This window comes from Hyla sarda, chromosome 3 (assembly GCF_029499605.1).
Source record: "Hyla sarda isolate aHylSar1 chromosome 3, aHylSar1.hap1, whole genome shotgun sequence".
Lineage (NCBI taxonomy): Eukaryota > Metazoa > Chordata > Amphibia > Anura > Hylidae > Hyla > Hyla sarda.
Genome location: NC_079191.1, coordinates 38,368,777 through 38,394,533, shown reverse-complemented (window position 1 = coordinate 38,394,533; position 25,757 = coordinate 38,368,777). Strand labels below are relative to the sequence as shown.

Here is a 25,757-nt window from a genome sequence, read left to right as displayed (position 1 = left end):
TTCAACTGGTGCCAGAAAGTTATACAGCTTTGTAAATAAATGTTATATAAAAAAATCGATCTAGATCTAATCGATCTAGTACTTATCAGCTGCTGTATGCTTCAGAAGAAGTTGTGTAGTTCTGCTGCCCCCTCTGCTCATGTCAGGAACTGTCCTGAGCAGGAGAGATTTGCTATGGGGATTTTCTCCTCCTCTGGACAGTTCCTGACATGGACAGAGGTGTCAGCAAAGAAAACTGTGGTCAGACTGGAACGAACTACACAACTTCATCTGGAGCATACAGCAGCTGATAAGTACTGGAAGGATTATTAAATGGAAGTAATTTACATATCTCTATAAAATCTGTAAAACTTTCTGGCACCAGTTGATTTGAAAGCATCGTTTTTCCACTGGAAAACAATTTTTTTTTTTTTTTTTTTATCAACTGGCTCCCGAAAGTTATACAGATTTGTAAATTACTTCCATTTAAAAATCTTAATCCTTCCAGGACTTATCAGATAATCCGGATCTCGTTTCCATTGTGGCGCTCCAGTCACAGCAGTTGGCTCAGCAGGCACAGCAGTTGAGCCAGTTGTCCACCATGATGCAGCAGTTAGGCTGGGTCCACACTACGTTTTGTCCCATACGGGAGCGCATACGGCAGGAGGGAGCTAAAAGCTCGCGCTCCCGTATGTAACCGTATGCGCTCCCGTATGTCATTCATTTCAATGAGCCGACCGGAGTGAAACGTTCGGTCCGGTCGGCTCATTTTTGCGCCGTATGCGCTTTTACAACCGGACCTAAAACCGTGGTTGACCACGGTTTTAGGTCCGGTTGTAAAAGCGCATACGGCGCAAAAATGAGCCGACCGGACCGAACGTTTCACTCCGGTCGGCTCATTGAAATGAATGACATACGGGAGCGCATACGGCCACATACGGGAGCGCAAGCTTTTAGCTCCCTCCTGCCGTATGCGCTCCCGTATGGGACAAAACGTAGTGTGGACCCAGCCTTACTCACCGCTCAACAACAACCGCCACAGCCTCCTCCTGCTCCGGTTTTGCCTCCCACTCCTGCATTCATCTCTGGATCAAAACTCTGCTTGTCTCTTTCAGAGAAATCTAAGGGAGATCCTAAGTCTATCGTGGTTTCGTGACTCAGTGCTCCATGCACATAGAACTCATGGCGGAACAGTTCCCTACGGAACGAGCAAATGTGGCCTTCGTCATCAGTCTCTTAACTGGAAGGGCTTTGGCCCGGGCAACTCCACTTTGGGAGCGCAGTGATGCTCTCGCTGCTAATCTCCAGGCATTCCTGTCGGAATTTCGAGGTGTCTTCAAAGGACCATCCCGAGATTCCTCCACTGATTCGGCATTACTGAGCCATACAGTTTCGTACTCTGGCAACGGAGTTGTCATGGAATAATGAAGCTCTGTGCGCTACCTTCAAGAGAGGATTATCAAGTCATATCAAGGATGTCCTCGCTGCCCAGGAAGTGCCATCTAACTTGAATGAACTTATACACTTGCTATTCCGGATTGATATCCGTTTCTCTGAGCGACGTGAGGAACTACGCCAAGAAAGGGAGTCTGCACGACCTTGGCACCTTCCTCGTCTGGCACCTGTCTTCCAGCAACCACTGCAAACTTCTACGTTGCCTCCTGCAGTGGAGGCTATGCAAGTGGATCGGTCTCGTCTTACCCTGCAGGAAAGAACTCGCCGACAAAATGAGAATCTATGCCTATGCTGCATCAGTGCACTCCACTTCCTCAAGGATTGTCCTCTGCGTCCCCAGTCACAGGGAAACGCTCGCACCTAGGGTTTGTGGGAGAGGCCTCTCTAGGTGTGAATACCACCTCTCCATGCTTAAATTTGACGGTCCAGCTTTCTCTACCCTCCTAAGAGATAATCTCTGTTCTTGCCTTTCTGGACTCTGGCTCAGCGGGAAATTTTATTGATGCCTCCCTGGTACATAGGTATCATCTGCCTGTGTCCCGTCTCTTAAAGCCCCTGTACATCTCTACTGTCAACGGAGAAAAAATGGACTGTACCAAACTATATCGCACAGAACCGCTGTCAATGCAAGTCGGACTCTTGCATAAGGAGAACTTGTCCTTCTATGTACTACCTCATTGTACTTCTCCTCTCTTGCCTGGCCCACCATGGTTGCAGCTCCATGCCCCGCAGCTGGATTGGAAAACTGGAGAAGTTCCTTGCTGGAATCCGCATTGCAACAGCCACTGTATTCATACACGTTTGTCTAAATTGGAACCATCATCTTCTTGTCCTCTGTTCGGTTTGCCTTCATTCCTCCAGGACTTTTCTGATGTCTTCATTGAAAAGCAAGCTGAAGTTTTGCCTCCACATCGTCCCTATGATTGTCCTATTGACTTACTGCCTGGAACCACTCCTCCCAGGGGCAGAATTTACCCTTTGTCAGTCCCTGAAACTCTGGCCATGTCTAATTCTATCCAGGAGAACCTTCAGAAGAGGTTTATAAGGAACTCCTCTTCCCCTGCCAGAGCCGAGTTCTTCTACGTGGAAAAAAAAGACAGGTCTTTGCGACCATGCATTGAATACCGAGGCTTGAATAAAATTACAGTAAAGAACCATTACCCACTTCCTTTAATCTCGGAGTAATTTGATCATCTGCAGGGTGCCAGGATTTTCTCTAAACTAGACCTTCGTGGAGCCTATAATTTGATCTGTATACGTGAAGGGGACAAATGGAAGACTGCGTTTAATACTCGTGACGGACATTTTGAATATCTTATGATGCCATTCGGACTCTGTAATGCTCCAGCAGTTTTCCAGGAGTTTGTCAATTATATTTTCCGTGACCTCCTGTACTCCTGTGTCCTTGTCTATTTGGATGGCATACTCATCTACTCTCCCAATGTCCAGTCTCATCACTCTCCCCTCCACCAAGTGTTACAGCGTCTCTGTGAAAATCATCTCTATGCTACTGGTCCGAAAGCAATTCAGCGCTTCCTCAGCTTTGCCAATAACTATCGGCAATTCATTCCTCACAACTCCACTCTGGTAGCTCCCTTTGCTTACCAAGAAGACTGCCAATCCAAAAGTCTGGACTCCTGAGGCTGAAGAAGCTTTCAAACAATTAAAGTCTGCCTTTGCTTCTGCTCCTGTGTTATCAAAACCCTATCCAGGCAAGCCATTTATTCTGGAAGTGGATGCATCTTCAGTTGGTGCAGGTGCAGTTTTGACACAAAAGTCCTCCAAAGGTAGAACTGTAACTTGTGTTTTTTTCTCTAAGACCTTCTCTTCTGTGGAGAGAAATTATACCATAGGAGATTGCAAGCTCTTGGCTATAAAGTTGGCCCTGGAAGAATGACATCATCTCTTGGAGGGCTCTGTACACCCAATTACTATTTCTACAGATCACGAGAACTTGCTCTATCTACAGACTGCTCATCGTCTCAACCCTCGTCAGGGTCGCTGGTCTCTGTTTTTCTCCAGATTTAACTTTTTTATTCACTTCCGTCCAGCAGAGAAGAATCTTCAGGCGGATGCTCTGTCTAGATCCTCAGATGTACAAAACCAAGAATTCCATCCTCTGCATATTGTACCTCCTAATCATCTCATTTCTGCAGCACCAGCAACTTTTCAGCACCTGCCTCCTGGAAAGACGTTCGTAACTCCTCATCTCATACTTCGAGCCTTGAAATGTGGTAATTTCTTATTGTTGGCCGGTCATGCCGGTATCTGTAAATCCTTACAACTCATATCCCGACAGTATTGGTGGCCAACTTTAAAACAGGACTTCTACAACCTTTGCCAGTTCCAGAGCGCCCCTGGACCGATATTGCCATGGACTTTATTATCGTCCTTCCTTCCTCTGGCGGCAATACAGTCATTTGGGTTGTAGTAGACCGATTCTCTAAAATGGCTAATTTTGTACCCCTGCCAGGATTACCATCGGCACCGCAGCTTGCTAAACCTTTTCTCCATCACATCTTTCGCTTACATGGATTGCCTACTCATATTGTGTCTGACCGGGGAGTTCAATTTGTCTCAAAATTCTAGAGGGCCCTTTGCTCACGTCTCCAAGTCAAATAAAATTTTTCTTTGGCTTATCACCCTCAATCTGATGGACAAGTTGAAAGGGTGAACTAAGTCTTGGGAGACTACCCTCGCCATTTTGTTTTGGCTCATCAGGACAATTGGACTGATTTATTTCCCTGGGCGGAGTTTTCTTACAACCATGAGGATTCCGAATCCACTGGGACTTCGCCTTTCCATGTAATCCATGGACTTCATCCACATCCACCCCTTCTCTTGTCTTCCCCCTCTGGTGTCCCTATGGCAGATGAACTAGTACAGAATTTCACCTCCATCTGGAAGAAGACTTGCCTCTCTCTCTTATATGCCATGACCCATATGAAAACTCAAGTGGACAAGAAAAGGCGTTCTCCTCACAAGTTCTCTCCTGGAGACAGAGTGTGGTTGCAATCTAACTATATTCGCTTGCTATACCCTGCTATAAACTGGGTCCACACTATTTGGGTCCTTTCAAGGTCAAGAAACGTCTAAATCCAGTGGCTTATTCTCTTCATCTGCCTTCCTCCCTCCGGATCCCAAATTCTTTTCACATCTCCCTCTTGAAACCTGTCACATATAACCGCTTCTCTAAAAAGGACATTTCTCCTACTCTCATCTCAGGTACCCCCCGATGTTTTTACTGTCAAGGAAATTCTGGACTCCAAACTCATCAGAGGAAAACGTTTCTTCCTTGTAGATTGGGAAGGATTCGGACCGGAGGAAAGGACTTGGGAGCCACAAGATAATATTCTAGACCGTGACCTAATCCAGAAGTTCTTGTCCTACAAAAAGAGGGGGAGACCAAAGGGGGGGTACTATTACACTCTACGCTCCGGCCGTGAGCGCAGAGTCTCTGTGTCCCCGTCTGCCAGCGGGGCTGGGATTCGCATTGCGGGATGCGCCCACATGCGAATCCCAGCCCGTCACTCACCATACTCCACTGCCGTCTTCTCCTCTGTGTCTCGGCTCCGGCGCACGCTTCCCCGTCTCCTAGGGCACGCGCGCTTGAGCTCTGAAATTTAAAGGGCCAGTACGCCCATAATTACTGTCACACCTGTCACTACATTATAAAGTTCCTGCACCTCTCCCACTTCCCTGCTGGATCTTCAGTGCCTTTAGCCTGAGATTAAGCATTCCATATTTTGCCGTTTGCCGTATCCGTGTATCCAGACCTTCCCGCTACTTTATTTGACTTCACACCTTTGCCGCTTGCCTTGACTGTCTGCTACATCTGACTACGCTACTGCCTCATCCATTGGTACCTCGCCTTGCCCAGCTACCTGTGTGGTTGAGCTGTGTCGGGGGTAGGGACCTGGGAGTCGCCTGCCGCAGCTAGCCCATCCTGCCTTGCGGTGGGCTCTGGTGAAGACTAGCGGCACCTTAGACTCCGCTCCCCGATATGGTCCGAGTCATCTGCAACACAGGTTAGAGGATCCACATCCAGCTCCGTAACAGGACTTCTATTTAATAACTGTAATCCTTCCAGTAATTATCAGCTGCTGTATGCTCCAGAGGAAGTTGTGTTCTTTCCAGTCTAACCACAGTGCTCTCTGCTGCCACCTCTGTCCGTGTCAGGAACTGTCCAGATTAGAAGCAAATTCCCATACCAAACCTCTCCTGCACTGGACAGTTCCTGACATGGACAGAGGCGTCAGCAGAGAGCACTCTGGTCAGACTGGAAATAACTAGACAACTTCCTCTGAAGCATACAGCAGCTGTTAACTACTGGAACGATTGAGATTTTTAAATAGAAGTCATTTACAAATCTCACAATAGACGAATGTAGCCAGCACATAAAATCCGGAGTTTATTGATATCTCATTAAAAGTTCCATAGAAAGGCAGGTAGGGGAGTACATCAGGCAATATCACGTACAGTTACCATGGGTCCCTTCACGCCAATGCGTTTTGGGTCAAGGACCCTTAGTCATGACAAGACTAAGGGTCCTTGACCCGAAACGCGTTGGCGTGATAATCAATAAACTCCGTATTTTATGTTCTGGCTACATTCGTCTATTGTGCTGCTTGTCTTGAGGATTGCAGTGAACTGGAGGCTCAGGCAAGCTGATCGACTCCTTTTCTTCATTCATTTACAAATCTGTATAACTTTCTGCCACCAGTTGATTTGAAAACATTTATTTTTTTCCACCGGAATACTCCTTTAAATATCTTTGTATTAAGATTTTCCTTTGCCGAAACTGCGATTTCTAAAAAAAAAACAACCTCATAGCATCATCCCTTCTCCACCAAACTTTACTACTAAACATGTTGACTGAGCCTAACCAACCTTCAACAAGCCGTTATACTATATGGTGGAGTGCATGGTTATATTTTGGCTAAAGCTTGGTTGCTATGGGCAACAAGGAGAAATTTTGATCTCCACCAAAAAACATTACCATACAGGTTAGTGGTATTAAACTTTGGCCCTCCAGATGCTGCAAAACTTCAACTCCCAGCATGCCCGGACAACTGTTATCAACAGTTTGGAAACTATATGATTATTGTTATTTTTTTATATATATTATACTGTTTTTATTGCTAGATCTAGATTTTGTAGAGGAAAAACAAAATAAAACACTATACCTACCTTAATGCTTAGACCCAATCCACCAACAGGGTCTCTGTGAAGCGTAACAGTTCTGCGCTTTAAAAAATGTGAAAAAAAATACAATTTAGGTAAATATATATATACAATAATTTTACTTTCATCCATTTTTTTTTCATAACATTTTTACATACCAATCTGTTATTACTTCCTATAGACAAAAAAAGGAATGGTAAGTAAATAATTTATAAAAGAATAATTTATTATTCATAAAAGAGCATCAATAACTGAGCATTTTTGTGCTTGCACTAGTATAATAAAACTGATTTATGTGACATTTTTTATTGTAATAAGTCTAACTGGGTATAGTTAAAAACAGTTCTCAAGATATATGGGTTTCCATACATTATAAAACTTAGTCATTCTTCATGTAGTTTGTAAAAGTGGGGAAAAAAAGAGAAAATAATAAAAAAATTACTATAATGTCTAAGATATCCAGATTTGCTCAGTCATTCAAATAAGATTAACGTGTACTCCTCATATAAAAAGACATGTTGACAAGTCAACAGTTTTGATCAGTTCGGGTCTGGGTGTTCAGACCACCAGTGATTGTTAGAACTAACCGGGAGAAGTGCGCTGCTGAGTGCTTCTCCGCTTGACTCAAGGTTCTCCCCAGCTCACTGTAGCTCTGACACGCTTCTCCCTGCTCATTCTAATGATCTGTGGTGATCTGAACACACAAACCCCAACCAATGAAAAAACTTTTGACATGGCTGTGTGCCATGTCAAAGTTTTTTTTTTTTTTTTTTATATGACGGGGACACGTTAAAGGGGTAATCCAGTGGGGGAAAAAAATTCATATTAATTGGCTCCAGAAGGTTAAACAGATTAATAAATTACTTCTCTTAAAAAATATTTATCCTTCCAGTACTTATCAGCAGCTGTATGCTCCAGAGGAAGTTGTGTAGTTATTTTCTGTCGGACCATAATGCTCTATGCTGACACCTCTGTCCATGTCAGGAACTGTCCAGAGAAGGAGCAAATCCTCATAGCAAACCTCTCCTGATCCAGACAGTTCCTGACATGGACAGGGTGTCAGCAGAGAGCATTGTGGTCAGACTGGAAAGAACTACACAACTTCCTCTGAATCAAACAGTAGCTGAACAGTACTGGAAGGATTAAGATTTTTTAATAGAAGTAATTTAGAAATCTGTTAAACTTTCTGGCACCAGTTGATTTGAAAAAAATAAATAATGATAATAATAATAATAATAATGTTTTCTACCAGAGTTCCCCTTTAATCACAAGAGGGTTTAAAAATGTTATCACCTTTACAAAGTAAAGCAGAACATTGCAGTGTGCTTGTCACATCTCGAACTATACCTGCACAAGTCTTCTGTACCCATAGTTAATAGCTGGTAAAGACTAGCTGCTATGATATCTCCAACACACTGTACACACACAGAAAAAAAAATCTGCTCTCCAATATCACTATAGTACACACATCAGGAGCAGCATGGAGAACATTATAGAGCAGTACTGAGCATTCATAATTGGGACCGGTTTTCCCTGTTCTCCTGATCAGTGGGGGGTCTCATTGCAATGATCCTGTGGACGGGATAAATTCTTAAAATGGAAGTAATCCTTTAAATCCTAATACTCTTGTGATGAGGATTTATGCACAGTAAATATAAAAAGAAAACATATTAAAAGTAAGGCTTTCACATATAACCATAGATTTAAATGTTCCGTGTTACTAGTTGCAAAGGTAGGAAATGATTTTGAAATATTACATTTTATGGCAGACAGGAGGCTCATATCAAATCCATATTCTTCCTTTATTAGCTCAATAGCAGAAAGAAAACATGCAATGTAAACTTAACATACTGAAGAAAAAATGTGCAGGTCCCATAGCAACCCACTGCACCTACCCCTTTCCATCCATCCAATCCCATCACTGGATGATCCATATAAACTGACTCTGGTCCTGCCTCCTCCTCTTTCTTTCTGCTCAATAGCCGAGTACATAGATAAGTAATAGGCTCTTGCTTGTTGTGGGGGTTTTACGGTAGGGAGTGCTCTTGCTGTACCCCACTGCTTCTACAGTGTTATTACTCATTATTATCCATTATTGTTCACTATTGTGCCCTTTTCGTTTGGTTTCAGGTAGTCAGACCTTCGGTAGATATTTCATACTCTGGGTCTGGCTGCCTATCTTTATCTGTACATACCTATAACTGTTATGTCTATCTCCTGAGTTCTCTATCTCTGTCTGGCCACCTTTTCCTGGCTATTTCTTTGGGGTGGGCTTGTATTGATCTTACCCCTTGTCGGGCCGGCGCTCCGCTATTGCGGGTGACGTTAGACTTCTTCCCCATGTCTTGCTCCCGCCCCTCTCGCGAACCAGCCATGCTCTCGCATGCGCTTATATATATGTGTTGCAGCAGCGCGGCGGATGTCGCAAGATCTTCTGTCTCCCCGCGGCCATGCCTCCTGCCGGAGGCCGTGCGTTCCTGGCTTTTCTCCCCTGTTAGTGGCCTGCTGTATGGCATATGTACATATATCTTGGCATAGGGGCCTGGGTATTAACACATAGGCCATATTACTGTAGTACTGTACACCATTATTGTCTCTTATAGTTTCAGTATACCTATAATAAACCACACCAATTTAACTGTATTTTTTCTGCCTGTGTTTTCTCCACAGCCCCTGTTGATACTGCAAAGTGCTTGTCCATATTCCCACATTCTGTCTAGTCACATTATGTCTGAGGGAAAGGTTGACATGACCATGGGGGATGGCCCCATTACTATACATGAACCTGAATTAATGCCAGCTGACCAAGTGCAGCAGTTGGTCAATAGGTCAGTGCATTCTGTATTGGCATTAGCCATGGCCTCTAGGAATGAGACTATCCCAAGGTCGGTATCCCTGGCCAAGTACCACTTATGCCAGGAGACGACGGCCAGTCCTGTGGTTGTTCCGGTCATACCCATTCAAGCGCCTAGCTTGCGTAGACCCGGCAATTCTGACCGGAAGCGTCATCACTGTTCAGATGATATGACCTCTCCTGTACCCCAGCGTATGGCAGGAGATAGACAAAAAATTTCAACGGGTCCTCTGTCTTCGCGCCTGTGAGGATGATAACACAGTTCAGGCTTCACGTTCCACAAAAAGGAACAAACCTGACTCCTATGTAGATGAGTCAGAGGAGGAGTCTGTTTCGGCTGCTGACCTCTCTGACCCTTCTATATTCTCCTATTGTATAGACAGCGAGGATGTTTGTGTGGAGGACATTCATGTCCCATTTGGATCCTCCTCCACGGCCAATAACCCTTCCAATACCATACTAGATTCTAAAGGGGTTCCTTTCTTCCACCCGAATTCTATTTTGCATCCACGGTCCGGAGAATGGGCTCTGCTGCCGCAAGTGGCCAAGTATATTGAGGCATGGCTCAGGAAATCCCTTGACAGGGGTAATCGTAATAAACTGTGGGCAGAATGCCCCCGGCCCTCCAATAACAACAAAGTGGCAGTGACCCCGGGACTTGATTCAATCCTGATCAAATATCTACAGAAGTTGGGCAAGAACCTGAGAAAAGGGATTGACCGTTCCTTCAAAACCGTTCAGAATAAATTGTTGGACTTGATGGGTCCTTTGACAAAGATCCTGAACAAAGCGGAGCAGGCAGTCGTCACGGGAGAGCCGGTGGACGCGGAGGTTCTTAGAGGATGGGCCCTGCGGGTGATCTGTTTGCTGGGTAATGCCAACACAGCTGTAGCGCCGAGCGCTCCGGGTCCCACTCCTCCCCCGGAGCACTTGCGGCGTTCTTCTCCTCCTTGCAGCGCTCTGGTCAGACTCGCTGACCGGGAGCGCTGCTCTGTGTTTCTCGGCGGGGATGCGATCCCTGGGGCAGGACGTGCCTGCCCGCGGGTTGCATCCCGTGTCTCTCACCTGCCCTGTCCTCCTGCTCAGTCCCGGCGTGCGCGGCCCCGCTCTCTAGGGTCTCTCAGATTTAAAGGGCCAGTGCACCATTAATTGGTGCATGGCCCAATTAGTTCCAAGCGCTCCCAACACTATAAAAACCCACTTCACCTTCCTGTCCCTGCCGGATCTTGTTGCCTTGTGCCAGTGAAAGCGTTCCCGTGTGTCCTTTGCCTGTGTATCCAGACCCTTGCCGTTGCCCTTGACTACAAACCGTTGCTGCCTTCCCTGACCTTCTGCTACGTCTGACCTTGCCTTTTGCCTAGTCCTTCTGTACCGCGCCTGACTCAGCAGTCAGTGAGGTTGAGTCGCTATTGGGTGGAACGACCTGGGGTTTACCTGCCGCAGCAAGTCCATCTCGCTTTGCGGCGGGCTCTGGTGAAAACGTTTAGTGTCCTTACGTGCCATTGCTCTGATTGTCGGCCTGTTGTCGGCCTCGATTCAGGTGATTTTTCCGCCACCACTCCATTACAGGGCGCTGCAGCGCCTCAAGGCCAAACATTTATCGAAGGGTCTGACTTATTTGGACCTAGTTCCACTGTCTCAGGAGGCCCAGGACAAGCTTCTTTGGCGGCTCCGTCATGTCCAGGAATGGAATGGGAGGACAATTTTCAATTCCAAACCGGATTTGATTATAGAGTCAGACGCCAGCCTGAGCGGCTGGGGAGCCCGGGGCCGTTCGGAAGCAGTGTCTCAATTGCACATGAACTGTCTGGAGTTCCTAGCGGGTCCCTTTGCACTCAAAAGCTTTCCTTCCCACAGGTCGGACTGTTGCATCCTGCTTCGCACGGACAACATCATGGCGGTGCAATACATCAACCTCTTGGGGGGCATGAGGTCGAAAGTTTTGACGGACATCACAAAATAATTTTGGCTCTTTTGTCTGTAGGGAGAGTATCTTCCGGGAATATCCAATTCAATTGCGGATTGGAACTCCAGACATCTGGTGGACGGCAGCGATTGGACTTTACATCCAGCAGTTTTCCAGGAAATTAATTCCCTGTTGGATGCCCTGGATCTGGACTTGTTTGCCAGTTGCCCCGTTTTTTCAGTTGGAGGCCAGACCCGGAGGCCTTGGCAACAGATGTGTTTCTTCAAGTTTGGCCGCAGAGCGCGCTGTATGCGTTTCCACCGTTCGCCATGATCCCCAGGGTACTATAGCAAGCGGAGATGCAGAAATCGACTCTGGTGTTGATCACACCGTGGTGGCCATCTCAGTCTTGGTTTCCCCAGGTTCTGGGGATGGCCATAGATTGTCAAAGGATGTGTCCTCTTTTTCCCTCGCTTCTACGGGGTCCTGCAGCGGAGTTGCATCCGTTAGTTCAGTCCGAGCAGTTACCTTTGATTGTTTGGCTGATTTCGGGGCATCAGCATCTGATAGATGTTTTTCACAGTCAGCTAGAGACCTCATTCACGGGGCATGAGTTCCAGGCGCCAGATCGGCTTACAGCTCTGCCTGAAAATGATGGGTTCATTGGTGCTCACAACGGCAGGTGGATCCCATTCAGACCCTATGTCCGGAATTGTGAACTTCCTGTCTGAGGCTTTTGATGCCGGAAAGGCTTACAGGACTATCAATGTTTATAGGTCTACCATTTCTGCCCAGCATGTTCCGGTTGGACAACATCCATTGATATGCGTCTCTTGAAGGGCATTAGGTTTTGGCGATCACATGCCCCTCGGTATCAAATCACTTGGGACGTTTCTCTTGTTCTTCACATTTTTTCTACATGGGAAGATAATGATGAGTTGTCCCTTCAATTATTGTCTTATAAGTTGACAATGTTATTGTGTTTAGTTTCCATTAAGCACGTTTCTGATGTTGCTTTGGATATATTGAGGAGACAATTTACTCCTGAGGGGGTTCAGTTCACCGTCTTTCAGGTCACGAAGAGGCAGCTTCGTACGGTGTTCTATCCGATTTTTCCAGCGCATCCTAAATTGTGTGTGGTCCGCTGTTTGAAGCCTTATGAGAGTAGGACAGCTTTGTTGCAGTCTTTGCAGTTTTCCCAGCTTTTGGTATCTTTTTGTTCTCCTCCTTTGCCGGTCTCCTCTCTGACGTTGTCGCGCTCGGTGAAACAGTCTATTACCTTGGCTGGCATTGATGTCTCAATCTTCAGGGCGCATTCTACAAGAAGCGCTATGGCCACTAAGGTGGTCCAATCTGGAGGTTTGCTTTCGGATATTTTGAAAGCGGTGGATTGGTCCTCTGAAGATACTTTTTAGGACCTTTTATTTTAAACCCGAATCTCATATTTCAATGGCGGTGTTGTGGTACTTTATATGTATTTTCTGTATTTAATTTTGTGCTTTGAACTTGCATTTGATACGAGCCTCCAGTCTGCCATAAAATTTAGGATTTTCCTAGAATGATGATGGAAAATATAGATTTTATAAAGACAGGAGGCGAGTATGAGCCCTCCCTGATTCCCATCCCTGTTATGGTTTGTGTTTCTCTTTTTTAGGATACTGATCTGGATACCTGGATGGACTGCAGTCTGTTTGTTTTGATCATCCTTTAATTCCTGGTCGGTGGCTTCCTGGTGCGACTGAAGGTCGTTAGTTGTTCCATGGTTCGAATGGTTGTTCATCAATGTTGCTACAAGCTTCAGGTCATGGTGGATCTCTTCTTCCTTTGTTCCCTGTCCCAGTTGCTGATCGGCATGAAGAAAGAGGAGGAGGCGGGACCAGTGTCAGTTTATATGGAGCATCCAGTGACGGGATTGGATGGATGGAAAGGGGGAGGTGCAGTGGGTTGCTATGGGACCTGCACATTTTTTCTTCAGTATGTTAAGTTTACATTGCATGTTTTCTTTCTGCTATTGAGCTAATAAAGGAAGAATATGCATTTGATACTCGACTCCTGTCTATATAAAATCTATATTTTCTGTCATCATACTAGGAAAATCCTAAATTTCAGCCAGTTACAATGTCACCTTTGACGATCTAACTTTGTAAAAGGTTAATAAGCAGTTTAATTTTTATTCTTAGTCTGACGGAGCAATGAATACAGGAATTATTAAATAACCATATATTCATTACTGCAATCAAATCCATTGTCTTTTCTTTTTATCTTGTCATGCCTCCACTTTGGCTTCAGGGAAAGTTTTATGTAACAGCTCAAGATCAACTTGTGAAGGTTATTTTATTCTTCTCTATACATTTCATGTTATAAATGCTATGTGGAATATTGTGTGAACATAACAACCATGAGGAAAAATGGCATTGAAATTAAAAGCTTAACTTTCACACAAAAGCATCAAGAATAAAATATGGTATATGTAAATGAACAATATGTCTATACACCGATCAGACAAAACAGTACAACAAGGAATAGTATTGTAACATAGGTGTCTGGTAAGGGGAGTGATTTATTAGTCATTAAGTGACTAGTCAGTTGTTAGAATTGATGTGTTGGAAGCACAAAAAATGGGTAAGTGTAGGAACCTGAGCAAAAATTCTGTTGACTAGACAACTGTCTCAGACCATCTCCAAAATGGCAAGTTTTGTGGGAGGTCCCTTGTATACAGTGATCAGTACCTACCAAAAGGGCTCCAAGAAGGGACAACTGTTGAACCCCCTACAGGGTCATGGGCACCCAAGGCATGCATTTGTTACCTGGGAAAGAAATAGTACCAGGAACCACTATGGAAGAAAGACAAGCTGGTGGAGGCAGTTTGATGCTCTGAGATACATGGCAGTGGTATTCTCTAACAGCAGAGGCCCTTTTCAGGTGAAAAGACAAAGAGATCATGGTGATGACTTGTCTTTTGTACACCTTAGATTGCAATCCGGGCAATCATTTGTGGGATGTGCAGGGAAAAACAAGTCTATTATGTGGAGGCCACACTTTAAAGGACTTATGCAGAATGAACTGCTAATACAGTATCTCCCATAAGTGAGTCCACCCCTCACATTATATAGACAGTATCTCCTATAAGTGAGTTCACCCCTCACATTATATACAGTACCTCCCATAAGTGAGTCCACCCCTCACATTATATACAGTATCTCCCATAAGTGAGTGCACATCCTCACATTATATACACAGTATCTCCCATAAATGAGTCCACCCATCACATTATATACAGTATCTCCCATAAGTGAGTCCACCCCTCACATTATATACAGTATATCCCATAAGTGAGTCCACCCCTCACATTATATATACAGTATCTCCCATAAGTGAGTCCACCCCTCACATTATATACAGTGCCTCCCATAAGTGAATCCATCCCTCAAATTATATAAAGTATATCCCATAAGTGAGTCCACCCCTCACATTATATACAGTGCCTTCCATAAGTGAGTCCACCCCTCACATTATATAAAGTATATCCCATAAATGAGTTCACCCCTCACATAATATATAGAGATGAGCAAATTTTTTAAAATTTGATGCGGCCAATTTGCCGAATTTTGCCCAAAAATGTGTTTTGTTCTGAATTTATTTGCGGCAAATCCCTATTAAAAACTGCTATTTCTGGCCTACAGAGAGCCTCAATAGGGGTGTAGAACACTTTACCTTGTTCTAGCACGCATAGGGAGTGTGCTGTGTTAGTGAAATAATACTGTTATTCAGTATGACATGCAGATAACAGGCATCTATATTAGAATCACTGCTGCAGAGTGTCTGGATGTTGCAGTAGGGAGACCATATGGCGTCAAAATTTAAGAGAACAAATAGATTTTTTAATGTAATTTTAATTTAATTGATTTTGAATTTATTAAAAAATGTTGGTGAGCATTGAGCTGGTGGTGTGCCGCCAGGTGAGCTACCACCTGTTCCAGCTCTGTCTTGCCTTAGGAGGAACCCAGGGTAAACTGCACCAGAGTATGGTCTCCCAAGGGGTCTGAGAACCTCATCTCGGTACCTAATGGCAGTCAGGTAACCTCTGGCAAGCACATGGAGGGCTGTGCGGCCCCTCAAAGAAATGCCACCCCACACCATTACTTACCCACTGCCAAAACCGGTCATGCTGGAGGATGTTTTAGGCAGCAGAACGTTCTCCGCTGTGTTTCCAGACTCTGTCACATGTGCTCAGTGTGAACCTGCTTTCATCTGTGAAGACCACAGGGTGCCAGTGGCGAATTTGCCAATCTTGGTGTTCTTTGGCAAATGCCAAACGTCCTGCACAGTGTTGGGCTGTAAGCACAACCCCCACCTGTGGATGTCTGGCCCTAATGCCACCCTCATGGAGTCTGTTTCTGACCGTTTGAGTGGACACATGCACATTTGTGGCCTGCTGGAGGTCATTTTGCAGGGCTCTGGCAGTGCTCCTCCTGCTCCTTCTTGCACAAAGGAGGAGGTAACGGTCCTACTGCTGGGTTGTTGCCCGCCTACAGCCTCCTCCTTGTCTCCTGGTATACTAGCCTGTTTCCTGGTAGCGCCTCCATGTTCTGGACACTACACTGACAGACACAGCAAACCTTCTTGCTACATCTTGCATTAATGTGCCATCCTGGGTGAACTGCACTACCTGAGCCACTTGTGTGGGTTGTAGACTCTCATGCTACCACTAGACTCTCATGCTACCACTAGAGTAAAAGCACCGCCAGCATTCAATAGTGACCAAAACATCAGCCAGGAAACATAGGAACTGAGAAGTGGTCTGTGGTCACCAATTGCAGAACCACTCCTTTTGTGGGGGTGTCTTGCTAATTGCCTATAATTTCCACCTGTTGTCTGTTCCATTTGCACAACAGCATGTGAAATTGATTGTCAATCAGTGTTGCTTCCTGAGTGGACAGTGTGATTTCACAGATGTGTGATTGACTTGGAATTATATTGTGTTGTTTAAGTGTTCCCTTTATTTTTTTGACCAGTGTATATGACATCGACAACCATAGGCCTCAGTCTTGAAAAGGTTACATACATTTTTTGTAATCTAAATTTAAGATTTGGAAAATAAAATTTAATATCACACTCCCTAGTATGTAAATAGTGTGGTTACAAAAGACCAACTCTAACGAGGAGTCACATGTCACATGGCAGCACAATGACAGAGCCTGGAGGTGGCATCAGTTTGAGGACACCATATAGTGGCTGAATGACACAGCTTGGAGGTGGCAGCAGCATGAGGAGAACATATAGTTGCTAAATGATACAGCCTGGAGTTGACTACAGCATGAGGAGACCATATAGTGGCAGAATGACAAAGCCTGGAGTTGACTGCAGCATGAGGAGACCATATAGTGGCTGAATGACACAGCCTGGAGTTTGCGGCAGCATGAGGAGAACATATAGTGGCTGAATGACACAGCCTGGAGGTGGCGGCAGCTTGAGGAGAGCAGATAGTGGCTGAATGATACAGCCTGGAGTTGACTGCAGCATGAGGAGACTATATAGTGGCTGAATGACACAGCCTGGAGTTGACTGCAGCATGAGGAGACCATATAGTGGCTGAATGACACAGCCTGGAGTTTGTGGCAGCATGAGGAGAACATATAGTGGCTTAATGACACAGCCTGGAGTTTGTGGCAGCATGAGGAGAACATATAGTGGCTGAATGACACAGCCTGGAGGTGGCAGCAGCAGGGGGAGACCATATGGTGACAGTATCCGACAGCCTGGAGCTGGCATCATCATGAGGAGAACATATGGTGACAGTATGAGAAAGCTTGGTGCTAGCATCAGCATGAGGAGAACATATGGTGGCAGAATGAGACAGCCTGGAGGTGGCAGCAGCATCAGAAGTCCTGAAAGTGACCCGGTGACTGAGTGGTGCAGTGGATGGCAATACCAGTACCCAGTGATGAAGCTGGGTGAAAAAAGAAGAACTTGGCATCAGATGTGTGGCATCAGGCGGGTGGCAGGATCAGAATAGTAGCTGAGGCAGGTAGACGGAAGAAAACTGTCTCTTTTGTAAAAGTGTTAGTCTGCACAATTAAGTATTGAGGATATGCATTACGTAAAACTCAACTTTTAATAATATGCTTAGTATAAAATGTATGGCCCCATTTTTTTTTTATTTTTTTTAATCAAACAAAAGGAAAGGTGTGCAAAAAACACCATGGGCCACCTACACCACCAAGTATTGATGTGATACAAAGACCTCTAAAAGGTGGAAGGGAACAACATATGGGCGAGAGTAGTTCCTTACAGGGGAAGTTTTTACCTCCACCAGTTACAATGGACCATACTTTTGTCCCTTCCACCTTTTTGAGGTCTTTGCATCACATCAATACTTGGTGGTGTAGGTGTTTTTTGCACACCTTTCCTTTTTTTTTATTTAAAATTTTTTTTTGGTACATATATTTTATCGTAAGAAAAGTTAAGTTTTACATAATGATATCCTCAATACTTACTTGTAGTCTGATGCGGAGGAATGTCTGTAACTGGTGAGCAGCACCTTAAACATGTTTGGCACTATCCATATTTGTGAAGTGTTGGTGTGGCACCATGGTCAATCTACTCTCATGCATCTGGCATTGGTGGGTGGAAATCCTGGCTGATGGATGCCTGATTCATCTTCACAAAGGTCAGTCTCTCCACATTTTTCGTGGACAGACGACTACTCCTTGGGGTTACTATGGCCCCCGCCGCACTAAACATCCACTCTGATGCCACACTACTGGCCGGGGCGGGACAGCATTTACAGGGCCAACCCAGTTAGTTGCGGTCACAAATCAAGAAGTCCAGCGGATCTTCAAGGTGTGTTGGCATGGCCATGTCAAGGTATGCCACCACCTGCTGGTTCAGGTCTTGCTCCAGGTCTACCTGCTGCTGATTAGTTGCTTCAATATGCGGGTGAAGAAAGCTATTCATCAGGGACTGTAGACTGCTGATGAAGTTGGTACTGCTACTGCCACCGCAACCCCTCCCCAGCAGCCATGGCAGTGGAAGGTGAGTGTAGAGGGCCCCCGAGTCAGACCTGCGAGAGGATGGATGATGGCACAGATAAATGATCACACTGTCAAAGTATTCAAAATGACATTCAAAAAGTGTATTATCCCTTTAGGTGTTTCACAGGAATAGCAGCAAAGTGAAGGAGAAAATTTAAAATCTTCATTTTTTACACTGTCATGTTCTTGAAGACCCAGTTTTTGAATTTTTACAAGGGGTAAAAGGAGAGAAATCACCCTAAAATGTGTAACCCAATTTCTCTCGAATAAGGAAATATCTAATATGTGGATGTTAAGTGCTCAGTGGGTGCAGTAGAGGGCTCAGAAGGGAAAGAGCAACAATGGGATTTTCGAGAGCCAGTTTTTATGAAATGGTTTTTGGGGGGCATGTCACATTTAGGAAGCATGCCTTTCTATTTTAGAAACTACACCCTTCAAGGCACATTTGACAAATTTCCACTGAAGTTGGACGTGAAAATGAAAAATTAGATTTTTTTTCACTAAAATGCTGGTGTTACCCCAAATTTTTCATTTTCACAAGGGGTAATAGGAGAAATAGCCTCCCAAAATTTCTAACACCACTCCATCTGAGTAAGGAAACACCCCATATGTGGATGTAAAGTGCTCTGCGGGCGAACTGCAATGCTCAGGTCATGTGCGTTTACAAAGCCCCCCATGGTGCCAGAACAGTGGACCCCCCCACCATGTGACCTCATTTTGGAAACTACACCCCTCACAGAATTTAATAAGGGGTGCAGTGAGCATTTACACCCCATTGGCGTTGGACAGATCTTTGAAAATGAAAAATTTCATTTTGGACCACTGTTCCAAAAATCTGTCAGATACCAGTGGGGTGTAAATGCTCACTGCACCCCTTATTAAATTCTGTGAGGAGTGTAGTTTTCAAAATTATGCCGCATGTGGGGGCATGTCCATTGTTCTAGCATCAGAAGGGGCTTTGTAAAGACACGTGGCCTTCAATTTCGGACACATTGGCCCTCATTTACTAAGAGTGTCGGGTTTTTACTAGAAGGAAATGTTTCAGACTTACAGGATTCCTCTCTATTTATTGGGAAAAGTCGGGGACATTTTCTGACCATCTTTTTCTAGGTGGATATTTCCAGCCATTTATCCACAGGATTTTCTGTGAATTCAATAATAAATTGGTCGGGTTGTGAAGCCACGCCCCTTTAAACAGACTACGCCCCATTTGCGACAGACCACTCCCCTTTTTTTGCTTTTCACATTTTCCAGGCGCACACTGTCGCACACTGGTGCATACTGGCGCAGACACTCTGCGCCAAAATAACCAGACAAAAACTGCTCGGTTTCAGCTTACTAAATGAAGCCCATTCTCTCTCCAAAAGCCCAATGGAGCTCCTTCTCTTCTGAGCATTGTAGTTCGCCCACAGAACACTTTACATCCACATATGGAGTACAGCGACCCCCGGACCAAGATGGCCCCGACATATGATCAAATCGACATGTGATGGCCTCTCAGAGGCCATCGCATGTCGATGTCAGCATCGACATACGATGCTTTTTTATGTCGGGGCCATCGCATTAAGTGTTATCCGGCAGCGCAAAATGCTTAAGCTGCTGCCGGATTGCAGCTTAATGTTCCCCGTGTGGTGTGGTAAGTATTACTTACCCCTCCATGATGCTCCGGGGTGCTCTCCGGGTCCAGCGCTAGTCTTCTGGTGTCTTCTCGGCCCTCGCCGATGACGTCAATACGCTGCTGCGCACGTCATCCAATAAGGCCTTGCGGAAGACAGCAGAGGACCAGAGAAGACAGCGGAGGACCGGAGAAGACAGCGGAGAGCCCAGCGCCCGGGGTCACCATCGGGAGCGGCGGGGATACCATCGCGAGTGACGGGGACAGGTGAGTACAGCTTCCTATACTTTACATTGCACGAATCCCTCAACATACGATGGATTCGACAAACGATGGCTCGTTTGGAACGAATTACCATCGTATGTTGAGGGACCACTGTATTTCCATACTGAGAAGAAATGGGGCTACAAACTTTGGGGCGCTTTTTTCCTCTTTTCCCTTGTGAAAGCATTTTTGTGAAAACTATTTTTTTGTTCATTTTCACATCCAATTTTAAGGAACATTTGTCAAACACCTGTGGGGTGTTAAGGCTCACTATACTCCGTGAAGGGTGTAGTTTCCAAAATGGGATCACATGTGGGTATTTATTGTTTTGCGTTTATGTCAGAACCGCTGTAAAATCATCCACCCCTGTGCAAATCACCAATTTAGACCTCAAATGTACATGGTGCGCTCACATTTTCTGAGCCATGTTGTGCGTCCGCAGAGCACTTTGCAAATGAGGCATTTCCGTACTCAGGAGAAATTGCATTACAAATTTTGGGGGTCTTTTTTTCCTTTTACCGCTTGTGAAAATTGAAAGTATGGGGAAACACCAGCATGTTAGTGTAAAAAATTAAAAAAAATTACACTAACATCCTGGTGTAGACTAGAGTTGCTCGCGAATATTCGCAATGCAAATTTTATTCGTGAATATCGCATATTCGCGAATTCGCAAATATCGCATATTCGCGAATATTCGCGAATATAGCACTATGTATTCACAATTACGAATATTCTTTTTTTTTTTATTTCACAGTACAGATCACAGTGATCACCCCTCTCTGCTTCCAGCTTGTGTGGTGTAAAGAAGTGTGTGAGACTGGCGTCCGAATTTTCGCATATGCGAAAATGTGCATATGCTAATTTTTGCATATGCAAATTTCCGCTTATGCTTATTTTCACATATGCCAATTTTCGCATATGCGAAAATAAAACGCGAATATTATAAATATGCGAATTTAGCGAATATATGATAAATATTCGTCCATATATTCGTGAAATATCCCGAATTCGAATATGGCCTATGCTGCTCAACACTAGTGTAGACCCCAAATTTACCTTTTCATCAAGGGTAAAAGGAAAAAAAGCCCCCAAAATTTGTAACGCATATTCTCCCGAGTACGGAGATACCCCATATGTGGCACTAAACTGTTGCCTTGAAATACAACAGTGCTCCAAAGCAAGAAAGTGCCATGCACATTTGGGGCCTAAATTGGGGATTTGTATCCGCCACCAAAATACTCTACGGCAGTGTTTCCCAAACAGGGTGTCTCCAGCTGTTGTAAAACTCCCAGCATGCCTTGACAGTAAGTGGCTGTCCGGCAATACTGGGAGTAATTGATTTTCAACAGCTGGAGGATCCATTTTGGAAACAGTGCCGTATGAGATGTATTTTTTTGTTTATTGGGGGAGGGGGGGTAACTGTGCAGGGGTAAGTTTGAGTTGCGGTGGAAAATTTGTTACAGCTCAAACTTACAGCGGAAAACTCACTGTAAACCCCCTCCCATGTGAATGTAACCTGTACATTCACATGGCGGGGGGGGGGGGGGGTGTTAGGCAAACCTCCAGCTGTTGCAAAACTACAACTCCCTATGGCTGTCCGTGTATACTGGGAGTTGCAGTTATGCAACAGCTGGAGGCACACTGGTTGCAGAACACGGTTTGTTACTTGACTCAGTGTTTCTCAACCAGTGTGCCTACAGCTGTTGCAAATCTACAACTTCCAGCATGTATGGTCTGTCAGTGCATACTGGTAGTTGTAGTTTGCAACAGCTGGAGGCACACTGGTTGTGAAACACTGAGTTAGGTAACAAACTCTGTGTTTCACAACCAGTGTGCCTTCAGTTGTTGCAAAACTACAACTCTCAGCATGCATTGACAGCCGAAGGGCATGTTGGGACTTGTAGTTATGCAACAGCTGGAGGCACACTACTACTTTCCCCAGCATGCCCTTTGGCTGCATGTGCATGCTGGTTGTTGCAGTTATGCAACAACTGGAGGCACACTTTTTCATAAAAAAAAAAAGTGCTTCCAGCTGTTGCATAACTACAAGCCCCAGCATGCACAAACAGCCAAAGGGAATGCTGGGAGCTGCAGTTTTGCCACCAGCTGTTGTAAAACTCCCAGCATGCCTACCCTGAGTTGCCCGATCACCTTCCAGCAGGCTCGGTGATTGATCGGTTGTCTGGACCAATCAATCACGCGATCATGAAGCGGCACCCATGCCACCTCACTCCTGCTGGTAAAGGGTGATAGGGGGCATCTCGGACATCACCATATTTTTCTGGGTCACTGGGTCAACGGAGACCTGATTGACCTGGAATCACCGCTAATCGCCGGTCTGAATTGTTTGCATGGGTTGCCGGCGAGCAGCGGGGACTGTAAATCCCACGGGCATACAGGTACGCCCTGGGTCCTTAAGTACCAGGGTGTCAGGGAGTACCTGTACACCCTGGGTCCTTAAGTGGTTAATGAAAAACCCAGACCCTCTCAAATGGGGTGGGTAAGGGTTAATTTATGTATCCTATGTTTGTAGCTGACATATAAGTAACATGTGTGCCAATTTTCATGGAAATATCTTCAACCTTTTCGAAGTGATGCTGGAACATACACACATGAAAATATACACATATACACAAATGCAAACATAGGGGGACATTTATCATTGGCTTTACCCCACTTCAATGTTCTAAATGTCCCTGCAAATTTTGCGCAATGGTATTTTTTGCACAATTTTCAGTAGAACATCTTTCAAAGTTTTCTACTGTTTGGTGCACCATACCCCACTTTATGCAGAGGAGCTGCATTTATTATTTGCACAACTTAAATTTAGAAGTGTTTTTTTTTTTCCCAAAACCTACTTTTTATGTGCAAACCTACACCACCCAATAGAACACGCACAAAAGTGTCAGATGTCAGAGCACAAAGTTTAACCCAATCTCTGCAGCTCACTGGTTTATATATTTGTGCAAAATGTATCAAGTCCTGTGCACCTTTTTGATAAATTTTGAGCTACTGTGCATACAATACACCAAGCAAAACGGGTAAAATCTATTCTACCCAACACCAACAATGATAAATGCTCCCCATTGATTTTTATATATAGATAGATTTCTTGTGTATATGCACCATATAGGTTCCACATGGCTGCTTTAGAGTTATAAAAAAGCATGCTGTGAAAATGTAAAAATGCTATTTATTTCTTCTGTCCTTGCACCATATTGTTTCACATGGCTGCATTAGAGTTATATAGAGCATGCATTCAGCCAATATGCTTTGCAAATGTAAACATTTTTGTGCAGTCATCATGACAGGGGAGAGGGAAGGGGGGAGGAGAGGAGCTCATCATACTCCATGGGAAATACCCCCAGCCTCTTAAAGAAATTCAGAAGATTGATCACAGACATACATAGATTAAAAGGTATTTTACATATTAACACATGCATATTATTATGCATACAGGTCTTATGACCCATAACTACACAGATTTAAGCATTTTTTTAAATGTTCTTACTAATGACAGAAACGCTTTAAGATGTTTTTACAGAAGTTATCGATGCATATCTTCAAATCCTGCCTAGAATTAAAAAATAAAAAGCTTGGCATACGGAAGAGCCCTGTTTTCCCATCTCCCAGCCGGATCTGGTCCTCGTATGGACAAATTGTAGTGTGAATGCCCCCCTATTTTGCTGCCCGTCTTACATTCAAAGAACCAAAAATCTCAGAATATCCTGTTAAAAGGTATAAATACAAAAGTGCTTAAAAAAAAAAAATTAAACATATAGGATAATTCAGAACATCCAGAGGGGGTTTACTTTATGACAGGATTGTTCAGCATCAGCGACCCGTAGCCCTAGTCACATCTCATGTCTTTGTATTTCTGTTGATATACAGTAGGATGTTCAGTATACCATGAGCTATGACCAGAACATCTAATGCGGAGGACAAAGAAATTATTTTTCATTAATAGCTAAAATAATTTCCGATATGACAGCATTTGTATTCATTGTATTCGGTTCTTAAGCACATTAATTTTGATGAAACGCGTTGAAGTGCTGACTATACTTGCTCTTTTCTCTCCATGCTACATATTTTTACAGATCTTTACAATCAAGAAGGAGCCGACTTTGACAAGCTGTTTAATTCTGCATAATACCATCAATAGAGAACGGTAATATGAAATGTCACCGTGAAAAATAGATACGGTATAAATCATCAACATATATTATTTTTTTGCGCTAAGTGATCCTTTCCCCCTCATAGTAATTTATGATGAAAGAAAACTTTTTGTTTCCATTTATTGCATTGAATGGAGAGAGAAAAAGAAGCAAAGGGTACATTAAAATTTGCAAGCTTAGCAAACAAAAGACACGGAGAGAAATTTTATTAGAATGAAACTGTTTCTTGGAATATAATAAAAATTGCTAAAGCATAACTAGAATTCTACTCCAGCTGGAGTATGTTCAAGAGAAGTGAAAAAATATGGTTAAAGTGGTACTCTGCCCCTAGACATGTATAGGGGATAACATGTCTGATCATGGAGCTTCCTCGATCTCCATCATGTCACGCCCCTTCGTGATGTCACACCATGCCCCCTCCATTCATGCTGGGACCCCCATGATCTCTATGCTGCACCCGCCATTCTAAACAGTAAGTTAAGAATGCTGGTTTTCCATGTCCGGAGAAGTGAAATCATGCCATCACGCAATCACGGCATCAATGGAGGGGTGTGGCGTGATGTCACGAAGGAATGTGGTGTGATGCCACGAGGAAGAATGGTGTGGCACCACATCTCCGGCCGTGGAAACCCAGCATTCTAAACAAGCTGTTTAGAATGTCGGATGCTGCAAGGAGATCGCGTGGGGCCTAGCAGTGGAACCCCCACGATCAGATATGATCTTCAATTTGTGCTGTGTCTTTGTATGGATATATATTGAAGACATATTGGTCCTTGAAAGTTTGTGAACCCTTAAAGTTTCTTACATTTTTGCATAAATGTGAACTAAAACTACATCAGATTCTCAAAAATGAGCCCTAAAGTAGATAAAGACAAATCAAAATGTCACGTAGGGCAGGGAATAGTGTAACCCTGCTCTCACCCAGATCCACTTTCCCTGCTTACTTTTTTACCAGCCATAGACAGCGTATCCACAACTGGACTACAGTCCCTGCACTGGAAAAAAAAGTGCTTGAACGTATCATGGTGCAGGGACACTGTACAGGTAAGGAAACACACAGTTAACAGGCACAGAGAAAATACAAAACACAGGGGGAAAGCATTCAAACAGAAATAGATGGTGATGAAATCTTCTACACAGATGTGGAGGAGATAGAAGAATCTATTGTACTTGCAACAAAGTCCTCCGCTCGATCCCCCTTACCGCTGCTCTAGTGCTCTGACCAGGGAGGTGGCGTTCCTCTCCACGTGCAGCATACTGCACGTGCATTGCATATTTCTGAAACCCTCCA

The 25,757-nt window shown here is 44.4% G+C and overlaps 1 protein-coding gene across 1 annotated transcript in view; it reads right to left on the bottom strand.

The window, feature by feature from the left end:
- The window catches only part of SNTG2 (syntrophin gamma 2), a 528,788-nt gene that overhangs the window by 254,239 nt on the left and 248,792 nt on the right, over positions 1-25,757 (bottom strand). Inside the window, exon 3 of the mRNA XM_056564074.1 lies at positions 6,625-6,681. Coding sequence (XP_056420049.1) covers positions 6,625-6,681 — 57 coding nt within the window. The remainder of the gene's footprint in view (positions 1-6,624; positions 6,682-25,757) is intronic.